This window comes from Pagrus pagrus, assembly GCF_965226575.1.
Source record: "Pagrus pagrus genome assembly, chromosome: 16".
NCBI classification, from domain to species: domain Eukaryota; kingdom Metazoa; phylum Chordata; class Actinopteri; order Spariformes; family Sparidae; genus Pagrus; species Pagrus pagrus.
In genome coordinates, this window is record NC_140200.1 from 19,932,977 (window position 1) to 19,957,935 (window position 24,959).

A 24,959-nucleotide genomic window follows, 5' to 3' on the forward strand; every position below is an offset into this window, starting at 1 on the left:
TCCAGTCCAAGAAGAGTGTTACTGCATCACATCAGATCTTGGTTCAGATCCTTATCCAAACACTTCATCTTCACTTGAAGCATTACAGTTTAACAACGATATTGTTTTAAATACAGTTTTGATTACGTATATAGAAAGAAAAACTAATTGACTCCTATTTCCTCTAAGTAACTTTGAAGTGACTTAACAGTAAATTAGTCTCAATGTCCATTATTCTCTTTGGATCATCTAAAAAAACGTGTGAACTGAACAGTGAAGAAAAATGTTAGACATTCATTGGGCATGAATGAATGTCATTTATTGTGTAGTCTGGATTAGCATTGGGGTTAGCATTAGCATAACCTATTGCTGCTACTAGCTGCCATCTCTCTCTGGTATTTGGTCAGCTAGCTCAGTTGTTGCCAACCTTTTCAAGTCACGACCTCCAGAAAAATAAAATTGGTGGTCATCACCCCTCTGACCTCCGTCTGCCAACTTTGAGTAAACTGAAAAGGGAAAAGGTGGGAATTGTTTTTCTTCAAGAAACTCACCTTTCTGAACCAGACTATGCTAAACTTAAAAGAAGGGTTATTAACCAAGTTCTTTCAGCCTCATATAAATCTGGACCAAGAAGGGGGGTGTCAATCAGGTTTAATTTTGAAGTACAGTTTGAAATCAAAGATATGGAGGGAAGATACATTATGGTGGGGGGAAGATTAGAGGGGATTGAGGCCCCCTTTCTGAATGTATATGCACCACCTGGAGCAAACTGGTCCTTATATATGCAAATCTTTGATCTACTGTTAACACAAGCCCAGGGTCTAACGATTTGTGGAGGAGATTTAAATGTCAGACTGAACCCCAAGTTGGACTGATCCTGGAGGTCCAGTCCTCAAAGAAGCACACTCAGCAAAAAACATCAGCAGTATATTGCAAGATTCAGGTATAATTGATGTGTGGAGGGAATTCCATCGCCCCACTCTACTTACTCCTGAAACGATTACTTTTTAATGTTTCACAAGGATGTACATGTGGTTAAGTCATGCAGTATAGGAGTAATGGACATATCAGATCATTGTCCAGTTCAGATTGAAATAGAATTTCATTTTAAAAGCAGGATTTTATGATGGAGGCTAAACTCCTCCATATTAAATGGGAAGATGAGGAGGACATGGAGGAAGAAATGATAACGGTGAGGTTTCTCCTCCTGTTTTCTGAGATGCCTGCAAAGCAGTGTTATGAGGGGAAATAATTGCTAAAACAGCTGCATTGAAAACAAACCAACAGGAACTAATTAGTTTAGAAGTAAAACTACAAAGGCTACAAAGGGAGCGCAAGACAACTATGGACCCAAACCTTGCTAGAGAAATGCAACAGGTGAAAACTCAAATAAATAATATCCAATCATGAGACATTTTTTAAAAAGTGCTAGTCCTGAAACAGAAACATTATGAGGTTGGCAGTAAATCAACAGAATTATTGGCTTATAGAAAAAAGAAGCAGCAAGCCAAGAGAACTTTTTATAAGATGAGAGATCCCCATCAAAGTGGAATAAAATATGACTTGGATGACATCAGCAGGAGCTTTCAAGATGTATTGCAAACATTTTTGCCTAAAACCAAGCAGCTCAGATTAAACCCTTGGTAAATATATGCAACCCTGACTATTCAGCAATGTGGAAGTCGAGTGAAAGCCAGTACTCGGTCAAGGTCCTACTATAGGCTATTACTGGAGACAGCGAGTTGAAAGACCACTTGGGGGAAAAACCCAACCCATGGCTAGATCTTTCACTCAAAACCTAGTTTAAAGTGGCTAAATACTTTACTCACTCACTGATCCACTGGGTGGCCTACTTTTAGGCTCCAAACACATTGGATGCAACCTTTAAAATATAGCAGGAAAGGGGTCTGACTATTTGTTTGGATCTCTTGGATCCTTGCTTAAAAGCTTCCAAGACCTGAGGGAGCAATACAGCTTGGCTAGCCAGGATTTCTTTAGAATCTTACAGCTGCGATATCACTCTGATAAAATAATTAGTAAAGAAGAATTGGATAAGTCAAGGTTCATTAATAATTGGAAAAATAACATTTGCTTTGAGACTCAAGACGGACATATTTGATAAATGCTGGAAAGGGTGGATTGAATTTATCAACTCATAGAACAGATTTCAATTAAAAGCATCAACTGTATTGTAAACCTCCTGGCTCTCACACACAGACTCTGGATTTCTCCTGGTTTTGCTTCTTTTGTTTTTTATTTGTATCGTTTAGTTTTGTTTGGTTACAAATACAAAAGTGCACAATATAAGAAGCTTTGTGACTGTTGATTTTCTACTCAAATAAAAAGAAAATATAAAAAAAAAAGAAAAGAAACTAAAGGTTTCTTGCTGTTGTTTTGGATTTTATAAAAATCAAACTCAGTAATACTAAAATTATTAGTGACATGTTTCCCGTCCACCAGTAACTATGCATGTTGTCAGCTCATTGCTTTAACAATAGCCATGCATGTCGTAGTGGACCCTCCTCCACTTCTATTTCATTTTGACACAAAACTGAAAACATTTATTTTACACTTTGCAGTTTTCAACTTTTTTTTTTTTAAATTTACAGTATACAACTTCAGTAAGAAATATCACTTGCAGTAGTTACATTCATAAAAAATGTAACACAATTCTGCTTTGTAGCTGTACAAATAATGTTGGTTTGATCATTGGCTCATCCAGAAACAGCAGACCTGAAACACTGTAAAAAGAAATAACGGGCTGGATAAAATTGTTGATCACGACAGATATAATCTATATTTAACCTGCATATACCCAGAATATATCCTGCACCTATAATGTTATATGTATATGAATATATCAGCTATAATAATTTACCCAAAACAGCTACAAAGACTTCATCAAATAAGAAGTGTTATTGTTCTAGTGTTGAGTGTCTGACTGACCCTCTCCATCATTCTCATCCCATATTGTAAGTTTATTCAGTGTGGCATTTTTTAAGTCATTTGAACAATTTGGCTCCAGTATCAGACACCTGACTTGCAGCTCAGTGGCCTGACCAGGATGTGAAGAAACAAACAAAAACACTTAAAATTGAGTCTCTACATTTGTGTCTGGCAGATGATCTTGCTATCTGTCTCCATGACTTCCTTGGGACTAAGGTAGGCCCCTTCCTCCACAGGCTGTGTGGGATGCTTGTATTCGTAGTACTCCACAATGGGGTAAGTGATGGCGGTCAGCAGCAGGACGGCCAGCAGGATGTAGAGTTTATACTCCAGGCATATGAAGGTGCTGTAGGCAAAGGCGATGACGAAACCGAGTGACTCCCACATGCGGTAGTTGGCGAATGCCGCCTCTTTGTCCCGGGGGAAAAGGATGCCATAAAGAGCTGCAGGAAAGAGAGCAGATGAGGGACCAAAGACAAAGTCCAGCATTTGTATTATATCTGATTATGTAATGATCTTAATAATTATTTATAAGAAATTTGAAGAAGCCTAAAGTCTAAAATACTTAAAAAACTATCATACAAATCACTCTGAGGATTCATAATATCCATGTCTTTGGGAGAACAAAGGAGTTTCTTACCATTTGTCTGAGTTTGCCAGATAGCGTCAGACATTCCCCACAGAGCGGGAAACACGAAGAAGACAGGCAGCTGGTCAGGATTAGGCCTCCAGTACAAGAGAGCAATGATACAGGCGAAGTTGCTCACGGCAGCTGAAAATAGACAGATGTGCAAATCAAATGAATATCAGCAGTTCATCAGGTTTTCAATACTCTAGTCTCTTTTAACTGTATAATTATATTTATAAAAGTGCATTTTTCTTTGGTTCAGTAACCAATAATGTGTGAGGAATTGCTGATGACAAATTGAAAGTTTCATGAGGCCAAATCTTATTTAAAATAACCAAAACAGCCACCTGGTCTGGTCAGACTCAATTTTGGTAAATTATGGCAGAAAATCTCACAGAAAGTGAGGAATCCTAATTTTCTTTTTTTTCCTCCTTTTATTTATTGACATTTAAGCTTCAGACAAACATTTCCATTGTAGATGAGTCCTAACTGTCTCGATAAAAAACTCTCTAAAAAGGCACTCAGTACTTATTTTAGTATAAAAATCATCCCATGTACATTATACCGTATCTATAAAAGTATAGAAGAGGTTTTACCCAGACAGAAGAGTGCAGCTCTGCCAGTGTACCGAGCGAGTCTCCCAAAGAGGAAGGAGCAGAGAGAGTTAGTGGCTCCGAAACACATCATCACAAAGCCAACGTAATGGATCCCCAAAGCACACGTCACATAGTTCTGCAAAGAAACACGAATCAGATTAATTATACATCTAATATAAATCCACATATAAATAAACACCTCATATTCAATGGATATCCACTTCGTAAAAGTTAGATAAGAAGTGGATCATTTAATAAAACCCAGATAATTTAGTCAGGAACAAGTTGGTCAACACTTGTTTGAGAGTTCTGCTGCCCCCTAGTGGTTACACATCTAACGAAGCTGTAAAGGAACAGTCCCTGAACCAGTTTCAGTAAACTAGTTTCATTAAACGTATTTAAAAACCGGTCACACCACTCCTCCTTTTAAAAATGCTTTATGTAACAAGATAGTTAGAAACAACAAGGCACTTCAGTAATGGTATAGAAAAGGAACACACTTGGGCTGTGCTGAGTAGGAGAAAACAAAATAAAGACGATACGAATAAAACAAACAAAACTATATAATAAAACTATTAAAGCTAGTGAAATAAATTAAAATGTGAAGAGTAAAATAATATATAATATATGTTATTGATGGAAATAAAATAAAATAAGATAAATGAATCAGAAATTGAACACTATGGAAGCCCTAAAGGGCCATGCATTCATACATTTTAATTTCTCCGTTTTCCCGTGATAACGAGGTAATTTCATTTGTTTTCTCGAGATCTCGACTTATTATCTCGAAATAACAACTGTCGCTTTCCCGAGATAATGGGATAATTTTCTCGAGATAACGAAACTTTGTTTTCCCGAGATAACGATTAATTAATTTGAGATCTTGAGAAAACAAAACCATGGTGTAGTTTATTAAATCATTGCAGGAAACATCATTCAGTGTAGCAATGTCAGAGGAGCAGGAGCATATCGATCACCACATCACATATCTTTTCAATCAAGGTCTGACACAGGCTGAAATAGCATTATGCCTTGCTATTACAGATAATATATACATTAGTGTGTGTAATCTAAAAAGACGGTTAGCAAGGCTTCAGCTATATCGGCGGCGCAATCTAAGTGAGCCTGATGTCGTCGTTAACTACATAGCTGACCAGCTACGAGGTCCCGGGCGTCTCCATAATCTCAGGCCTATCATATCACAGTCATTATCTCGAGATCTCGAATTAATTATATCGTTATTACGGGAAAACAAAGTTTCGTTATCTCGAGATCTCAAGAAAATTATCCTGTTATCTCGGGAAAACATCAGTTGTTATTTCGAGATAATAACTTGAGATCTCGAGAAAACAAATGAAATTAGCTCGTTATCACGGGAAAACGGAGGAAATGAAATGTATGAATGCATGGCCCTTTAGGGCTTCCGTAGATACATAGATAGTCTTCAATATGAATTAAAGGTTGATACATTCAGGGCCTATTAATTTTATTAGATATTTTATTAAATATAATATTAGATTTTTAGTTAATATTTTTCCCAAAATTTACAAAACAGTTTAAATTCATTGTTAAAAGCACTGAGGTTGGGGGATTGTGGCCAAATGGATTTTATTTCTTGCTAGCACAGTCATCTGTGTACATGTGTCGCCTACTACCGACATAACATCACAGCGTGTTGTCATTTATCATTTTAATTGGTTGCCACTTCAAGTGGGCGCGTCTACGATAATGTCATCCTATCAGAGGGCAGACGCAGAGAAAGAGAGGAGGAGTTGGAGGAGGAGGAGGGAACATTTGATTGGCTGACAGGGAGGTAGGTGCCTTCCGTGCCAGTCTGATATTTAAAAGACGAGCTGTCAGGCACGAGGAAGACGAGCTGAACAGTGTGCTGCTGGCGGTGAGTTATCAGAGCTGTCAGACAGAAAAATTAGTCTTTCAGATGCACACAAAGCTTAAAACTGTCAATAGCAACACGTTTTGGACTTTGTAGTTATCATGCTGAATTCTACCGGAAAGAGAAAGGATGCTGGGAGCTTTTTCATCACCCACCAGGGTCATTCTACAGAAACGTCCACTCTTGAAAGGTCTTGTCTGACACTTGACTTCCTCATCTAACATTATGATAGACCACATTTTTCTATAACTCATTGACTCATGAAAAGACATTGATGAAAACTTAATTACTTTTTCATATTTTTTTGGTAACTGGTGTCACCCATAAGGAAATTAACACCAGTGACAATATTAATGAGAAATGCATTTTACAAAATGGCTGCCACAGGGCATCAAACCACGTTGTCAGTCATCTAAAACCCACTAACTCATGTAATTTAATCCATTTGGGTTTCTACTGTTTTACAGTACCCTACCAATAAATAATAATAAAGTAGGTCACACCAGTGACATCTACTAAAAGCTTCATATGAAATCTTGAGATAAATGTGAAAATGTCTTGTAACTGAAAAGGGACAGTGGACTTAACCATGTTCTTTCTTCATAGATCTTCAGGAAATAGGTCAAAGGAAGTAACTAGATGTCAGCATTATCTATCGAGCTAGCCCTGTCTTCTGTCACCTGTAAGCTACTGTACCAGTCAGGTTGCTGGTAGGAGTAAAAATGGGTGGATCTACCAAAGTATGATTAAAATTTCAGTCTAAAAGCCCCATCAAAATGTCACCATTAATCCATTATTTTGTTCATAGGAATCATCAGCAGCTGGTTGACATGAAAATAGGTGCATCTTCAGGGATTCATGTAATTAAAGTTATTGCCAGTGTTGTGAAACAAACCCAAAAGTCATGCTTGAGTAAAAATTAAAGATAAAGTGTTAAAATATTACTCTGGTAAAAATAAAAGCCATCCATATGCATAGTGCTTGAATAACATATCTGATATCAAATATAATTAAGTGTCAAAACTACAAGTAACAGTGAATTATACATATTTACATGTATGTAACTAGGGATCTACCAATTGACGGATCCAGTGCACTGACACAGTGTACAGTGTACTTACTAAAGTTTTCAAATAAATATAACGGGTAAAAAATACAATATTTTCCTCCGACATGTAGTGGAGTGGATGTATGACGTAGCAGGAAATGATAATACTCAAGTAAGGGTCCTCAAAATTGCTGTTGCTCCTCGCAATTTTTTAATCTACGCCATTGAGGTGAAATTCTCAGGATGTCATGTAAACAGATCGAGACTTCAACAATATGTACAATAACATGGTCCATGTTTGGAGAGCTCCTCACCTTGGTGTACTCCCCGGAGAGGAAGCTCTGTTCGAAGCCACTGTACATGGTGAGGGGGATGAGGGTCAGCAGCCTCCAGTCCTTCAGCAGTCTGAACGTGGCCAGGAAGGTGTGACAGAATGGTTCCCGGTTCCCACGAAACTCACTGGCCTGGTCCCGGTCAATGTTGTCCAGAAACACTGCCACAATGAGCATGGCCAGCAAACCCACACCTACCACACAACATATGACAGACAACACTGATGTAATGTTGCTGCAAAAGTATTCTGGTGCTAAAGAGAGAGCTACTGGTTTTCTACAGTCTTGGGTGTAATAACAAAATCAATTGTGGTGTTACCGATGTAGCATCCGACGAGTGTCCACACAAGTTTATTAGCAGGTCTGGTGGTCGTGCTGTTGCTGCTGACAACGAGGCCGCAATCAGCCGCTCCGCAGGTTTCCAACACCTCCTGTGGGATGTCAGCTGTCAAAAAACAACAGTAATTCATTTCACTTTAATAAATGCTACTCATCGAGGAGAAAAGCAACAAAGTACATTTACTCGAGTACTGTACTTAAGTGTCAGTACAATTCTGAGTTACTTATACTTTACTTGTGCTTTAATTTAATGCTACTTTATGCTCCTGCTCCACTACATTTCAGAGACAAGTATTGTATTTTTTACTCCACTACAGTTTTTTAGTACCTTTGGTTACTGGTTACTTAAGATTTTAAAAAAACAAACTTTAATAGGATATAAAATACAGTTCATTGTTATACAGTGAATTAAACCACCCAAGTCAGCTTCAATATTAAAATACATCTTACATGTTACTGCATCAATAATAGACCACCAGTAGACCATCAGAGTAAACGCTAATATTGCTAACTGTAGCTGCCCTTAGCTCGCTAGCTTAGTTGGCCATGCAGCTAACGGGGCTTCACTAGATATCTCTGAAACACAACTTCATGATGTCAGAACAGCTATTTATTCAGATTCTGTTGATAATTAGTTAATTTTTGTACTTTTTCAACCAAACTTCTTACATATTGTCCCTTAATTACCCCTTTACCGCTGTAATAATGCAGATTTCCCCATTGTGGGACTAATAAAGGTTTATCTTATCTTATCTTATCTTATCTTATGCTATCTTATGCTATCTTATCTTATGCTATCTTATGCTATCTTATCTTATGCTATCTTATGCTATTTTATCTAATAGTAAGATTTTAAGCTTCAACTTTTTATGCAGTGGCGGAGTCCGCCAGTGTTTCTGCGGAAATCCCATTTATTGCCCTTTTAAAGACATGAGCTTCCCACTGAAATAATGTTATTAACAAAATTCAAACATATGTAGGTCCTTAAAGGATGATAAGCATCCATTTAATAAGTTGAAATGTTAATTTGTATAATATTTCAAATGATCATTTTGTGTAGAGCCCCTATCAATTGTTATTGTTAAATTTTGTAAATGTGTTGCAGAAAAATGTATTCACTTTGTTCAAAGAGGTAAATTTCAAATAATAAACCAGACATTTTATAAACACGTGGAGCCTTTTTAAACAAACAATGTAATTCCAATTTCTATCTAAACAGCCTGCCATAAAACAATACGGAAAAAGTATTGTAATAAATAGTTGTTGTGTTGTACTTCCAAGAAATGCACAAGAACAAATGCCCGTCAACATCTGAGCTGATAAGCTGGAAAGCATTAACACCAATAAAGTGATAAACTGCATACTATGCAACATCATCATCTCTTGGCACAAGATGCACGCCACCAGTTAGACCTTGTACACTGATGGGTTTGTGTAGCACTGTAGGTGTCGGGGAGTGGGAAAGATTCAAGACCAATGTAGATCCACACAACTCACGGTGCTGTGGTGTTAAAACAGCTATGATAATAGAATGACCTCATCATGTTACAAAAAGAAAAATAAACAAAATATGGAATGAGCTAGATAGCGTTTCCTTTGAGCTGTAAACACACATGGCAGTATGTACTATATGTGTAGTTGTTTGTCCTGCAGTGGCAGGACTTTGACTTCAAATACTATATGTTGATTTTGGGAGAAAACAACAAACACTACAGTTCATTAATGCACTGTATTCAGACATGCAGAAACGCCTCTCTCTGGTAATAGGTTTTAAAAAAGTGCTGGGCAGTTCATGAAACAGTGTACACACTTAAGTTTCAGGGGTCTTCCTACCTATATTGGTGTCCTGTCCGAAGATGAGCGACGACATGAGGTTTCCCCACACAGCCGATGACTGAAAGATGAAAAAGAAGATGCCAAAGTATTGGTTGATGACGTCAGAGCCCTTCTTGCCGTCTTTGCCAGCCTGTACGTTCCCAGAGATGGTCAGGTAGGTGCATTTAGCCGACCACAGAGGAGAGCCCCCCAAACCCAGGATTATTGAGGTGGGGATGAGGGTGTACCTGTGGGAGAGCACAGGAGGGTTTAGTTTTTAATGCATTGCTAACATTTTTGAGCGCTGAGAAGAATAGTTTTGATAATCGATTGGAATATTTTTGGTCAAATGTCTTTAAAAATTTAAATTCTCTTTGGACAAAACAAGTAATCTGGGATATTGTAATGGACATTTTTGCATAATTTTCTCTTATGTAAAGATTTAATTGGTTAGTTTTCAAATTCAATAATTATTCAAGTATTTGAAAATGAAAATAATCGTTGTTGCAGCCCCACGCTGATTTTTTTCACAACTAATCGATGAATTGTTCAGTCTGTAAATGGTCAAAAGATTGTGGAAAATGCCCAACGTAACATCTTCAAATTATTCCTCTTATCAACCAACAGTCGGAAACCCAAAAGACATTTCTACTTGAAAAATGACTGAAATGAATAATTGATTATCAAAAAAGTTGCCGATTTTCTTTCAATCCACTCACTGATTAATCAGATAATCATTAAAGCTCTGGTTACATTTAAAAAAGACCCTACATCAGATCTTTTCAAACCTAGGATTTCAGCCTGGACTTCTGTCTTCTGACCTACAAATCATCACTCACTGGGTTGGTCGTATTCATGATAGGAACGGTAGCAGTGATGGGAGTTTTTGATAGCATCCAAGCAAATGTTTTGGTTTGGTTAAAATACTGTTTAACAGGTTTTAACCATCAACACAACTCATCTGTTTTCCCGTCGAGAGGTCCTCTGTAAAGTGTTTTACTCAGCTGGGATGCAGCTCGGTGAAGTAGCATGCGACCCCACTGTAATGTAGCTGAGTTTGTCTTATCGCACCAAGTCACATTTAAGATCTGTAGCTAGTGTAAATACAGAAGTTGTTCTCACCAACCCGGTGTCTAGCCGCACAGATAGAACCAGATTTTTTAATTATTTAAAAATTAGATTTCTATGATTTAACAGCACTGAAGTGGAGACAAAAATCTCTGCGATGGGTACTTGAAAATCTGGCCAAATAAAATCAAAGCTATCTGCATGCACGTAAGAAAATATTCTTTTTTTTAATTATTAGATGTGTCAAAATAGTGCCATGCTTCATATTTGTCCTGTTGCCCTTTGACCTCAGGGAAAGGTTTACCCTAATCCTAAACTTAACCCTGCATGAATGAAAGGTGAAACTTTTTTTGCAAACTCTTCAGGAGTGAAAGGATTACTTAAAGTAGTTTAGTATTATATTTTATTTTATCGGTATTTATTTTGTAATGAAGTTTTGTTCTCCAGCGTGTCTCATTTGAGTCTTAATAATAGCATGGCCTATGAACAGAGGCAAACTTAGTAGAAATGCACAAATATAATAATCAATGAAAGCCACCATGAGAATGATGGTTTCATCGTTCGACTTGGTCGATTACCATCCGGGGTAGAGGTTTCCGAAGGAGTAGGAGACGTAGCAGGCCATGCCCGCAACAATGGTCCATTTACAGCCCAGATTTTTGATCATGATGGGAGGCAGGAACATGGAGGAGATGATGATGGAGGCGTAGATGACACTCAGGGACGCCACCCCCATCCCCTGCTCTGCATTCAGACTGCTCTGCACAGACAGGGACAGGAATCCGTTAGATGAGAGCCGGCCTCGTTCAAGAAAAGTGACTTTTTTTTTATTCTCAACATTGTTCAAGGAGGCTTGAATATGAGTGGGTCTCTGCAGGAGACCTACTGTTAAAAGTTGAGAGTAATTTTTTATTCTGTCAAGTCAAGTTTGGAAGTTACACTGCATCACATTGAAACATTCATATAATTGATTGATATGCCAGTAATATGGTTTACATTTTCATTCAACCAAGACGGATTTCTGTTTATAAAACTAAGAAGTTCATGTAAGAGTCGCAGATTCAGCACATAAATATGGAAATATGGTGGAACGAGATGAAAGATCAGCTGATATCAATACTGTGTTATTGATCATTGAATTGTTCTGTTTAGTGAAGAAACAAAAGGTCGATTTTTCCATTTCTCCAGATCTTGAAAGATGATTTTTTCCCAATGTTTTCGTTTGAGACATGTTGATTGTATAGTAACATTTAGTTCATGAACAGCCAGTGAGTGAGGCTGTAAATGAAGCACCAAAGTCCTTACTAATTGTCCCTCCATGTATCATTCCATGAATAAATTCCTTAAAGCCCCCACAACACTGACTCATGCTGTTTAAAGATGTTAGATTTTGATGAACAATTATTTCAGTTTTAAGGGCTGAAACTAATTTTCCAATATAATGACATTAAAGGGAGATTATTTCCAATTCAGGGGTTTATATTAAAAAGCTCTTGATCTGGACAAAACCCATTAACTTTACTAATTAGTAACACTGTAAATTATGTTTCTAAGCATTTAATTAAAAATCCCTTGATTAGTTGAATTAATTCGTGAATTAAATCCCTTAAATACCCATGATACTCCTTCATTGGAGTGTTTGTAATGAACAATAATTCTGATGACCTTTATGTAACAATAATAAAAAATAAAGTCCTCCACCTACCTGTAAACTCTGCAGGCCTCCATATGCCGTGAACAGAGACAGAAACCCGACGGACACCACCAACACATTCTTGAAGTTACGGCTGATCATGGCTGCCTCTCAAAAAGAACAAGACCTCCACAGACCCTCTAGATTAAAAAAAATGTATACATATGAAAACAAAAACTTTAAACTGAAGTAGAGGTTTATTGTTGGATTAATGTCTTCATACAGCAGCTGCTAAGCTCCAGAGTGAAGTCAGAGGAGTTTCTCTCTGCAGGAAATGACTGTCTGTGATAAAGTCACACTGGTCAAGTCAAACAGCTGAGAACAAAGTCCAGCCCTCACACACTCAAACACATACACACACACATGATTTTTAGTGTTACATGGGGGATCCCTTATCATTTGGCCTCTGCATTACCTCCCACAAGTGGAATTTTGACGTATTTAGGACATATCAGACTCCCTCTCCTCTTTAAATCGTTGTGATTTTGACTGTAAATGTCACAAACTTTCCTTCTTCCTCTTCAGTGTTTTCCTGCACGTTTCCATACATTTAAGAGCAGTGACACAGAGCAAAGGTTTACTGCGTGTCATTTCTGATACCTCTCTTTTACGACAGCGCCAGCTCATCGATTTTACAACATGATAGCTTGTTGTTATTTGAGGAATATGGCAAAAACATGAGGACACTGTAGTCCACTCTCTGTTATCTCAGCTGCACTCAGAGAGAAACAACTAAGCTTCAGGCTGAAGCATTTCTGTGTCCAGTGATGATCTGAATGCTGCTTTAGAGGCTTTTCCATCCTGAAGAAGTTTGGAAATGTGGACGTGTGTTTGGGTTCAGTGGATTGGATTGGTTATCAGTTTCACCTGTTAGGAAATAGTTTATGACAGATTAGGAAATTAAGTTATGACGAGACTAATCATGTCAGCCAAGTATGTCAACCGGTCCATATCAGCACAGAGAAGCAGCATAGTTCCAGATAAATTATTCATTGGTGGACTTTTTCTTTGTTTTTGTCGTATTCAACGTAACAAGAACAGTGACGTACGTGCTTTCACCTCAGTGGTTATTTCAGCCAGATTCATTACAAATTAATATTGCAGCTTTAATAATGGTAGAGACTGAAAACCAGCTGTACATAGATGTGTGTTAAGACAGGATTTAAAATTGGCTCAAGTACAGGGAATTTATGACCTTGGTATCGGTGAGGAAGCTGGTGGATTCCCAGAATATAAACAAGTTGGTTAGAGTCAGGGTTAGTATTGGTGTGAAAATCAAACGCTATAGAGCTCTGAACATATAGAAGTTTTAAACATCTGTGATATTATGAAAAGCTGCCACAAAAAAAAAAAGACAGGAAGGTGGCAGGTCACACTCCATTGAAGATACAAGATACAGCTCAATAGTTTATGAAGAAACTCTAAATGCTTGGCTGTCATCGAGAGTCATAATCTGCAGTTATCATAAAATGATAGTAGCTGTGGTGATGACGTGTTGTGCACTGACATCTGACATCTTGACTTTGGAACTTAATTATAATGATTCTTTACATGGATTATCTAAAATAAACTCCAATTGGTTAGGACTATAAACAGTGTTTGACTTGACTTCCTGATTTTACACTTCTTTACATACAGAAACTCTAGAAAATAAATGAGCAGTGTCATTCCAGTGTTGAGTTGTCATTTTATCAGTTTATTTTTTATAGACTTCTCCGCCCTGTTGTTAAGACACAGCTTGGTGTGTCCATTGAATTCTTCTGAAAGACGTATGCAGCTGATGTGTCATAGCTGTTTCCTGCTTTACCGATTGCAAGTTGTGTTCTGTGTGAAGCTCTTAAAGGAAAAGTTCACCCAGAAATAACATTTCAGTCATTATCTACTCACCTCGAGTCAGGTGAAGTTTCATAGTCAGCAAAACATTTTTGGAGCTTCACAGCAAAACAGCTACAGCATTACAGCATTCTCTGAAACATCTGAAGTCAATGGAGACAATTTAAAAAAAACTCATAAAAATAGACTACAGAAACCCTGAGATTGCAAATTGATTTGAAACGTTATTTACACCCTCGACATGTGGTTGAGCTGGTGCATCCACTTCAGACGATACACAAACGATAGACTCAAAGGCCTATAATATTCAATCTAATCCAAAAAATATTATGGGAGTACTAAAAATTAGTCTCATATGTTTACTGGATTTTTTTTAATTCAAACTGAACATTTCCGATCAAAGGAGTCAATACAAAGACACATACAGCACAGTATATACAGGACATTACAGTGGCTTTCTCCTTGACTGTAGGTGGAATCAGGTGCTCCTGAGTCGAACACATCTTTGACTCTGACTATTTTTTCATTGAAGTATTTGACCAACAGAGGGAGTCAGAGTCCACTAATAAAGTCTAAAAACTTTGACAGATGCAGTATTACTGTATATAACCTAATCAACATTTGAAAGGCGTGCTTTAAAACAGGGATGGCCACATTTTTGCCTTCAAACTAAAACTTTATGGTAGGCCATGAGCCAAAAGTAAACACCTATTATATTGTGCTGTATCCTATTTTTAAGATGCAAGGTGGTTCTTAGATTAAAAAGATTATAAATGATATAAATAACTACATTAACATCAATTTATATATCTATTTTATTTTATTTTATTTTTTTATTTAATGTTCAATAGAACTTTACTAAAAATATCTGAACCTTGTATTGGGCCAACTTTGGCCCGTGGGCCCCAGTTTGGGCAGCCCTGCTTTAGAAAATGTATCAGAAATGGGATGATATACATTCCAGTAATTTATGTTCATTATACAACTCAAGGTTGTATAACGGAATGAAAATATGTAAAATCCTTCATGCTACACAAATTACAAAACCTATATACGGCTATTAAAGTGCTAATATGCATAAACACACAGTGCATCTTTTGAATCTGCGTCAGTATATATATACATATGTATACACATATTTATTGCATACATATTTGTTTATCTTCCTTTGTTTTGGCAAATGGTCCCACAAGTCGCATGATATCAAAAACATCAGTAACCTGATATAATAGCCTAACCCTTTTACAAACTCTGGTTAAGATTGAAATTGTTTTATTATGTGACTCAGATTTAAAGTGTAACTACCACACCCCTGTAATTACTGTGAATGAGTAACTATTTAACCATAAAGGAAGATGGAGGCCAACTCATTTTATAGCATGTGGTTCTTCCTATATGATACTTCATCACGTTTTCTCCTGTACAGTAACCCTCAGTTCACCTCTCTGAAGGTGCTTGTACTTTACATGAGTATTTCTGTTTTAGACAGAAATATAATACTTTTTACTCCGATACAATTTATCTTTTACAAGAAATAGATATATGATGAGCTTATGAAATATGATGCATTGTTAAAGATTAAACTCCTAAAGAGTTTATAGAGCAGTTTAAATTATCTCCACCTTGACCCTTCATGCATGAGTAGTAATGATTTGATAATCACTGTTGCAAAAAGTACACAAGAGTCACACTTGAGTAAAAGTAAAGATATAGTGATAGAATATTACATTAGCAAAAGTTAAAGTCACCCATAAGAATAGTACTTGAGTCACAGTCTCAAAGTATCTGATAAAGTATCAAACGTGTGTATGCACTGCATACTGTGAGGGTCGATTATCTGATTGTGGATAAAATAGATACATTTGAAAATATACTGCTTTGGCTCTCTGTAAAGTAACTAGTAACTTAAGTTATCAAATAAATGTAGTGGAGTGGAAGTATCAAATAGCAGAAAATGACACTATACTTAAGTATAGTACTTGAATAAATGTACATTCCATCACTGCTCATATATGACTATTCTACATAATGAGTGCTTTTACTTTTGAATTGATCTGATATTGCTTCTTTGCTTTGACTTAATATGTAACTCCTGCCACTAGGGGGCTCTCTATCAAAACAAAACAATGGTGCAGGGAGGCATAGCTGCTGCAGCTGCTCAGAGCCGACTAGAGTCATGTGCAGAGCCGGACCTTTTGGAGGGATTAACACCTGGTGTCACGTCAGATTCTGCTCTGATCCGGAGACGTTTATTGTTGGCAGGAGAGCTCAGAGATTACTTTTAAACTCTTGGGATTACAAAAATAAATGTATCTTCACTCCTGTTTATCAGCCTGACTGCAGTGATCTGTGGAGGTGACCTCCTTTGTTGGGTGTTTGTGTTCTGTAATGTTGACTGCTGACTGGAGCTGGAGGGGAAAATCTGCTTTATTTCATGAACATAATGGAGAGGGGAACCAGAGGCCCTGGTTAGGGCTGAGATGAGTGAGAGTTGACACAGACATACACAACCATAGTGTGTACCGTTGTTTGCAAGTGTTATCTTATGGCTAGTGTACAGTAAAGTAATCTGGCTGTTTGGGGCGGATGAAAATCTGTCGGACATGACTCAAATGTTCACAGGCGAGGTAAGGTTTCAAAGTATTACTCACGTTAACTTTAGTCTTGTTGGCTGATTTCCCTATCCTAAAAGGATACTGCCAGCTTGAGTAAACTTGTTGGAAACATTTGTTACAGTACATAACTCAAAACAACAACAACAACAAAATTTTAATGCAGAATTAATACATATTGAAGACTTTTTACATTGTTATCTACTTCTGTTACTCAAGAAAAGGGTGTGAAGACATCTCCTCACTGGCAATTGTAAATAACATGACTGAGATGACATCTTATAATCAGATAAAGCCAAAAACTTTAAGATAACAGAACCGTTGATGTAATTCTCCTTTATAAACTTGACTTGAAGTGTTGAGACTCTGCAGCTTCCCCCAGCATCATCCTGTAAGAATCCCTATCCGTAATCTCTGTTGAGAAATATCCTGCCATAAGGTGAAGAGTATGTTCCAGAGCTCGAACCTGCCCACACATACACCCAGCAGAGGATTTAGATGTCTGTTTTATATAAAGAGTGCTATCTCTGCCCCATTCAGCTGCACACGCACACTTCTCACCTCACCAGGAGTCTTTTACAGCTTACCCTCCAATCCACAGCTGCCTTTTATAAATCCTCTGAAGAAACAGCCATGCTGAATTTAAAGGTTCATTCTTTCATATATATTTATTTCTTTACCATCTTGCCTTTTCGTCACAGCGCTCTGCAACTCCTCGCTGCTCACACCCTCATTTTTTCTCCCTCTATCTCTGTCTCCCACACTGTCAACTGTGTTTTTACTCTTTATTGTTCATGTTGTGTTATGCTGCATGTGAACCTCCTTCTTGCCAACGGCTGCCATCTCTGCCAAGTTCAAACTAATATTTCCAGCCGTGGTTTCTCTTATAAAAAAGCAAGGGTGACAACAGGAAAATAAAAGTTACAGGGCTTCAACACCAAAACTACTTGGTTATGTTTAGGAAATGATCATGGTTCAGGATAAAGTAACATGCTTTCATTAAGTGAAGTTAAAGGGGCACTAAGTAGTTTTTGGAGAAGAAATTCAAACTCAGAATTTTAATATTTACAATATTAATGAGGTAATAATACAAACTCAAACATTTATTTTTTCCATAATAAACAAGCTGTTCTGAGAGGAAAATAAGGTCCCCAGAACACAGTTTGAAGCAAGAAAGGTGGCAGGGTCCGCCATGTATAAACAAAGTAAAACAGTATGAAATTGTGTTGTCCTTTAAGGTCAGTTTGTTTATTTGGTCATGAAAAAGAGTGTTTGTTTAGGCATAAAAAGGCAGTCAGTGAGGATTTTTCTCTTCTGATTAAAATTGTCTCCCCCCAAAATACATAGTGCACCTTTAAGTTGCATATGTAGGTTAAAATAACAACAATAAACAAACAGGACCCAAACATCCGTCCCTTCCTAAATCATAGCAACATAAGCGTCTACAAAACCATCGACAGGTTAAAACTTAACATTTCTTTGGGTTCAATTTTCAAGTTCTCTCTCGTCACAACGCTGTGATTATGATCTGGTTAGGTTTAGACACCAACACCACCTGGTTAGGGATGGGAAAACATCATGGTTTGGCTTTAAGTACCTGTTTTGGTTGCCTCAAACACGTCTGAAAAATGCCCCGAGGTCTCATTAGAAAATATCCAGTGGTTTCACACTTACAAATGATGAAACACAGACTCGAACTACAGTCACTGGTTTTGCAGGTTGATTAGTGCTCATCATGAATACTACACTGACCTGACTGCATAAAATCAGTACCATTTTAAAACGTATAGGCTGATCAAACTGTCTCAGTTGAGGTGAATATCTTCCCATAAGAAAAGAAAAAAAACATTGCACTGTTGAAAAATACTTTATCTGTGATCAAATGGATACAAAAGGAATGACGGGATCAGAGCCAACACTGAGTAAAAGACTAAACTCAGATCCCGGTCTCGGTAATGACAGCATGGTGATTCTTAATCATCAAGATGAATTAATAATGTGTTACTGTAAAAACCTTTAGACGCTGACACACTGTGCAGAAAGAGGAGAGCAAACACAGTTCAAAGAGGTGATGTACATTTCACTGTGTGAGTGTTCAACATTCCTGTAAAACGGTTGAGTCGAGTCAAACTGACAACAACAACAGACAGCTGACTGCAGTTATACAGTCACACAGCAAAACACACGTCTCATTGGTTGGTTTAACTACAGTTTACTGCTGCCTTATTGGCTAACCGTCCACACACACACACACACACACACACTCTCTCTCTGTCGGACCCTGAGGTAGAGAATTACAGGTATTAGAGTGGCAGACAGACAGGTATGTCTGCTCTGCTTCAGATATGAATTCAAAGCTCTGTGAGCAGACCGGCTTAGGGCACTTTAATAATACACATCGCGGTGAGTGTGTGTGCGTGTGTGTGTGTGTGTGTGTGTGTGTGTGACAGAGAGAGAGAGAGTGTAACACACACACACACGTAGGCACATGCATACACACACACGCACACTGTATATACTGTATCTATAATTAATGTAAATCAATCTTGGTTGTGTTTGTGTTGTTATTTGTTATGTTATGTCTGAGTGTTTGGACAGATGCTTTGGCAACATTGTTGTTAAACTTTCATGCCAATAAAGCCCCTTTGAATTTGAATTTGAATTTGTGTAAGCCACTAGAGGACTCTGTTACACACAAACTAAAGAGAGGCGTGTCATTATTAATCATTAACTGTCTCCTAGTTAATACTATAACATGTTGTTCTAATGTATCACTGCACAAGAATTTAAAACACTCAGTCTACTGGTACAAACATGGAGAGCTCATGTGTTCACAGCAATTTAAAGGTGGAATTACTCAGGATTACTTTTTGATCATCTGCAGCAATGTTTGATGGGTGGGTTTGATTTGGGGTAAAAACTAAGAGCAATGGCGCCAAATACATTTTTTAGTAAATTTTTACATAAAGACATTTTTTTATTTAAATTGAATTTAAATTTAAGAAGTTATTTTGATATATCCACCTCTGAAGCCCAAACAATGGAAGTGAATGGATTTGGGTGACTTGACAGCAATTTAGCTGCTAGTACTTTTAAAGTTTTTAATGCATATTTTGACAATGAAACAATATATTTGTCGTGGATTATTTTTACCTTGTGGTCGTATTGGTAAAAGTTTAATATGTGATATTTTGAACATCAATATAGCAGCACAAAAAACTATTTGCTTTATAAGAATATAGTGGAGTAATGGCATCCTGAACAGAGGATGACATCACTCTCTTTCTGTGTGTGTTGTAATCGGAGTTTCTCCGGCCTTTTGTTTTTGGTAGCCAGGATAGCTGCGCAACTATTTTTTAATATGGCTGCCTGGTAAGAATCTTTCTCATATTACAGCTAAACAGTGCACTGAAATATGTTTCTGAAAACATTTTTGGCAAGAACTAGGCTATGCAGTAACTGAATCTTGATTGTCAGCAGGATTATACAAAAACTACAGAACAGCTTTCCACTAGAGTTGGATGGAGGATGGGTCTCGGCCCAGAACAGGCTCCGTTAAATTTTAGTGCAGGTCCGGACAAAAGGATGGATCAGGAAAAAAAATTTCCGCTGTCTTTAACATTGCAAGATAGGCCGTTTTTCGACATTTTCACTGATTTCTCACAGAATAATGCATGGATTTTGATGAAAAATATCTGGTATATTTAGGTTGCTGGTATCTATAAGTGAATACAATTTGTTGTGGATCCTTGATTTGGTGATCTTAAAGGTGCACACTACATAGTTTGGGGTAAGAAATTTTAATCAGAAGATATAGTTTTGATACAAACTAAATGACTGAGTAAACTGAATAAACAAACTGACATTAAAGGACAAGACAATTAAATACTCTTTAACTTTGTTTATATGTGGCCACCTTTCTAGCTTCTAACAGTGTTCTGGGACCGTATTTCCCTCTGAGAACAGCTTGTTTATTCAGTTATGGAAAAAATAAATGTCTGACTTTGTATTATTACCTCATTAATACTGGAAATATTAAAATTTTGAGTTTTAATTTCTTCTCCAAAACTACGTAGTGCCCCTTTAAATTATAGATAAGCCATTAAAATTTAGAGTGAGGCTATCGAGTTTGATACTGGACTAGGCTGGATAGAATGTGTTGGTCTGTTGGGTCAGTGCTGCTCTAGTTTTACATTTTGATCTGAGTTTTGTCAGCAGAGTGTGTTCAGATGCTGCTTTCTTTTCCCCCAACTTTATTGAGTGAATTTGTTTTCATCTGAGATGCTGGTGCTCTAGTGTGATATCCAGAGGCAGCGAACGTCTTATTTTTTTACCTTTAAGGATCTGAGTACTTCATCTATTATGTCTGACCAACACACAGTCAGAATGTGAAATTTGTTACAGACCTTAATTTCCTCCTCACAATGAGTTGTAATAACTGTCATTGTGAGCAAGATTCAAGATTGCTTTATTGTCATCATACGCAGGTACAACGAAACTTTGTTCGGCATTATCTCCGCAGTAAAAATTAAATAAATAAAAGACATATTCCAGTAAACAGATGGTAGAATAAAGACAAGTAGTCAAAAGCTCATAAAGAGAACAGAAAAACAATAAATAAGTAAAGTAGCATGTTAGCATGCTAACATTAGCACTCTGTTTCTGAGCCTTGCAGAACTGCTAACATGCTGTCGACTCTTAATCTTGTATAGAAATACAAAGTTAGTCCCTTAATATAAAGCAGCACTTAAAGCTACAGTTTAATGTTCAGGAATGAGAACTATCTTAAGTGCTAAGTGCTCATACTGTAGCTGTGGTGTTCCTGCAGAGCACTTCAAAGAGATCAGCTGTCAATCAAACTCTGTGTCTATTGAGGCTTATTTTTTCCAGGAATGTTTCTGTTTCAGTGTCTCTCTGCAGGTGGGGCCCTTTTCTCAGTCTGTCTGTTGAGGACGATCTCACTGCTGCATTCATTCAGTGTTTAACACAGCAAACAATATGGATATGCATTAAATCCCTACTGTGTTATGGCTGGAAGATATATTTGACCATAAATCATAAATATGTTGCAGATTATGACTCAAACTCTTGCAGAAAATTGGAGAATAAGGAGAAGATTTTTTAGGTTTTCTTTCTCTTTTGATGGTCTCTGGTAAAGTGGGACTAATGCCTGGTAAAGGCCAGTGAAAGCTGTGCAGGAAGAATTCATTACTCCAGATTGAGCTGGGTCACACTCTCTAATCCCAGACCGCTACCTGACTGACTGCTACAGAGTCATGGGAAAAAACTCTCTCACACGCACTCACACAGTTTCTCACACAAACACACACACTTTCGTCCTCCCACTCGCTCTCTTTTCTCACCCAATCCTCCGGCTCTCTCACCCCAAATCCCTCTTGGAATCTCAGACCTGTGTGTGAACCAGACTGCGCTCTGACTGATATGAGTTTTTAAAGTCTGAGACCGATACTGATCCCGCTGGATTGAAGATGCCGGCAGCCTCCAGATCTTTAAATCTGACAGCTTTTATGACAAATAAGTTGAAGTATCCAGTGTTCCTCTCCAGTCCGTGCAGGAAACGCCTCCGGAACAAAGATGGTGATCATTAAAACATCTAAACAACAGATAAACTGCAGATGATGAACGTTTCTCATTAGAATCAGCTGAGGTTAAAGGCTTTCGTCAGACAACCAATAAGTATGTAATCAATTAAACTGCATCATATGAATCATATCAGGGGTGGAGCACACTCACGTAAGACAACATCTGATTTTAATAAGCCAGGATTACTCAAAGTAAAGTCTTCTAAGCCATAAATAATAAAGAGATCCAGCCGACCAGACAGACGAAAACATTGTTTGTAATCAGTAATTAGTTTTTGATTATTGGACAGTGATGTCACTGGGTGTAGCCGACAATAGTCAATTATTATTTACAATAACATGTTTTGATTTCTTTTCTCCTGAACATAGATGCCAAACAAAGTTCTGGTCAGTTTATCCTGAATATGTTTTGACTCTGCTGACACCTGAATACATTTTTTCTAATTTATTCAAAATTTTTAACTGGCAACTGAGTAGTTTTCGCTTTAAACTTTGTACAAACCGTGTACAAAATGTGACTGATACAGGCCGCACCTGTTTGGACCTGTTTTGAACACATTTTTTGCCTCTTTTGCCACAGATTGCATCCAATCGTCACCAAATTTGGTACATATCATAATCTGATAAGCCCAGACAAAAAAAGACAAAAATTGTGTTTTGTTTCTTGCTAGCAGTCAACGCTTGGCTGTAATTGGTTGCCAAAACTTTGGAGGTGTGGCCTGATGCATTTAAAAGACTAAATTGGATTGAAACCAAATTCAGTTAATACAATAAACTTTTTTCTTGTTATAAAAACATATAATTTTATCTTGTTGTATCACAGAATCAGTGCATACCATAAAACAAGTCAAGTTTCTTGTTAAAACATGATCATATGGTGTTTTGTCGTAAAGAAACCTTCATTTGTTGTTAAAATTAAATGATTTGGTATTTAATTACAACAAAAAAATGTCAAAAGAATATTTTGATATAACCTAAAAGGCAGTAGGCACTAAATGTTATTCACGTTAGTGTCATGGTGAAAGTGACAGTATCATAAAGACACTGCTGCCTGTACTGTTCTTATAATCTTCCTCTAATATTGTTATGATCATTCAGTCATGGCTGTACTGCTGAAAATACAACCCCAGACCAAACTTAAGTATTTAAGAGGAGACATGACTATAGATATCATTTTTCTGGGCACCCATGAGGTTATTTTCCAGCTCCAGCTGTGGTCCAACACAAGCAGCCCAGCAAAGTTCAAAGTTCATTCAAAGTTTCATCTACTGTACTGTACGTAGCTCACTTTACTGCACATTACTGTAACAACACAATCACTAACAATACAATGATCCGACAACAAACATTATCTGACCAGCCCATATGGCTGTTAGCTGTTTCAAATGATAGATAGCTTACCTGTGCATCAAATGTCATTCCAGCTCTACGTCAGCAGTTTTCCAGTCTCTGATCCATTTCCCTCCACATATAAAATTCTGCAGCGATGGTCACTTTGGAATTGAAAACGCTGAACCCAATGAGGAGTGAAGGAGGGGTTCATCAGGGGGTGAAGTTTGGCTGTAGACTGATTTTCCCACCAAAAACAAAGACTCTGTTTATAAAAACTAGGGACAGAGAGGTGACCGACACTGGTCGACACGTCACATCCTTTGAATGAAAATTGTGAACATAGACTCTTGAATCCACCTTTAAAACAAGACAAATCATTTAAAAAGTGAATCCAGAACTTCACATTTAGGAAGCTAAAATATTTGCAAAACTACAGTTTAATGCATTTTGATCAGAAGTAGTTTTGACGCTTCAGGCGAAATGTGTCAAACATGACTGGGTGTGTCCGACTAACGCTGCCAGTATGTTAAGAGTTTGTTTACTGTCTGTATTAGCTTATCGTCTTCAAAAGTGCATTCCTTGAGAGGGGAAGAATGAAGGGAGACCTGAGGTCAAAGGGGAAAGGTCATAGTTTAGGCAGGGGGGGCGGAAAGGAAAACCAGCAGAGGCACCAGACAGTTTAGACGTCACTGATTTCCTTCTTACTGAAACAATGAACCGTTTGAACAGAACCAGTCAGTCATCTCTGCCTTATTTCAGCACTTACAGTTTTTCTTTTAGTTTTTCTGTATAATTCCAGAATTGTGATGTTGTTAGGCCAGAAGATGCTACTTCATGCTAAGCTAAGCTAATTGCCTCCCGCCTCAAGCTCCGTAAAGACATTTGGATGGTATCAGTCTTCTCATCTAACGCTCCAAACGAAAGCATAGAAAGACATTTCCCTAAAAGTTGAACTATTCCTTCAAGCCTACGCTCACGCTTAATGCAAAAGCCTGACAGGACTTTTGAGGCTCAGTTGCTCCAGTGTGTTTTCTCTAGAGAATGAGAGGGTTGCCTCAGTGTGACTGCAGAGAGGAAAAGCTCTGACAGTTGTTTGTGCCAGTGTGCTAAACAGGAAGTATGGATTTGCTCCGGTCATTACGACCCCCCACTGATTTGAGGTTCCAGTTTGCTTAATTAAATACTGGCTGATCTATAACAGGCTGGATGTCCAAGTGAAGCTCTAACAAACAAACGCAGCT

At 37.6% G+C, this 24,959-nt stretch overlaps 1 protein-coding gene across 2 annotated transcripts; it reads right to left on the reverse strand.

Annotated features, from left to right (window-relative positions):
* Positions 1 to 619: 619 nt before the first annotated feature.
* Positions 620 to 23,922, reverse strand: unc93a (unc-93 homolog A). 2 transcript variants are annotated; one of them, XM_084377030.1, is made up of 9 exons: positions 23,788 to 23,922; positions 12,351 to 12,478; positions 11,224 to 11,405; positions 9,596 to 9,825; positions 7,743 to 7,868; positions 7,406 to 7,617; positions 4,150 to 4,285; positions 3,566 to 3,697; positions 620 to 3,368 (listed from the first exon to the last, which is right to left on the reverse strand). In XM_084377030.1, the coding sequence occupies exons 2-9, from the start codon at positions 12,438 to 12,440 to the stop codon at positions 3,082 to 3,084; spliced, it is 1,395 nt and encodes a 464-aa protein (XP_084233156.1). In that variant the 5' UTR covers positions 12,441 to 12,478; positions 23,788 to 23,922; the 3' UTR covers positions 620 to 3,081. The 2 variants fall into 2 exon arrangements, with proteins under 2 accessions (XP_084233156.1, XP_084233157.1); XM_084377031.1 differs by lacking the exon at positions 23,788 to 23,922 and having other exon boundaries at positions 12,351 to 12,600.
* Positions 23,923 to 24,959: the final 1,037 nt, after the last annotated feature.

Coding starts and splice junctions, on each gene's coding strand:
- unc93a (XM_084377030.1), bottom strand. CDS start 12,440: ATGATCAGCCGTAACTTCAAGAATGTGTTGGTGGTGTCCGTCGGGTTT. Junction 11,406..12,350: donor GAGGCCTGCAGAGTTTACAG/GTAGGTGGAGGA, acceptor CTGTCTGTGCAG/AGCAGTCTGAATGCAGAGCA. Junction 3,369..3,565: donor CTGGCAAACTCAGACAAATG/GTAAGAAACTCC, acceptor TCTTTCCTGCAG/CTCTTTATGGCATCCTTTTC.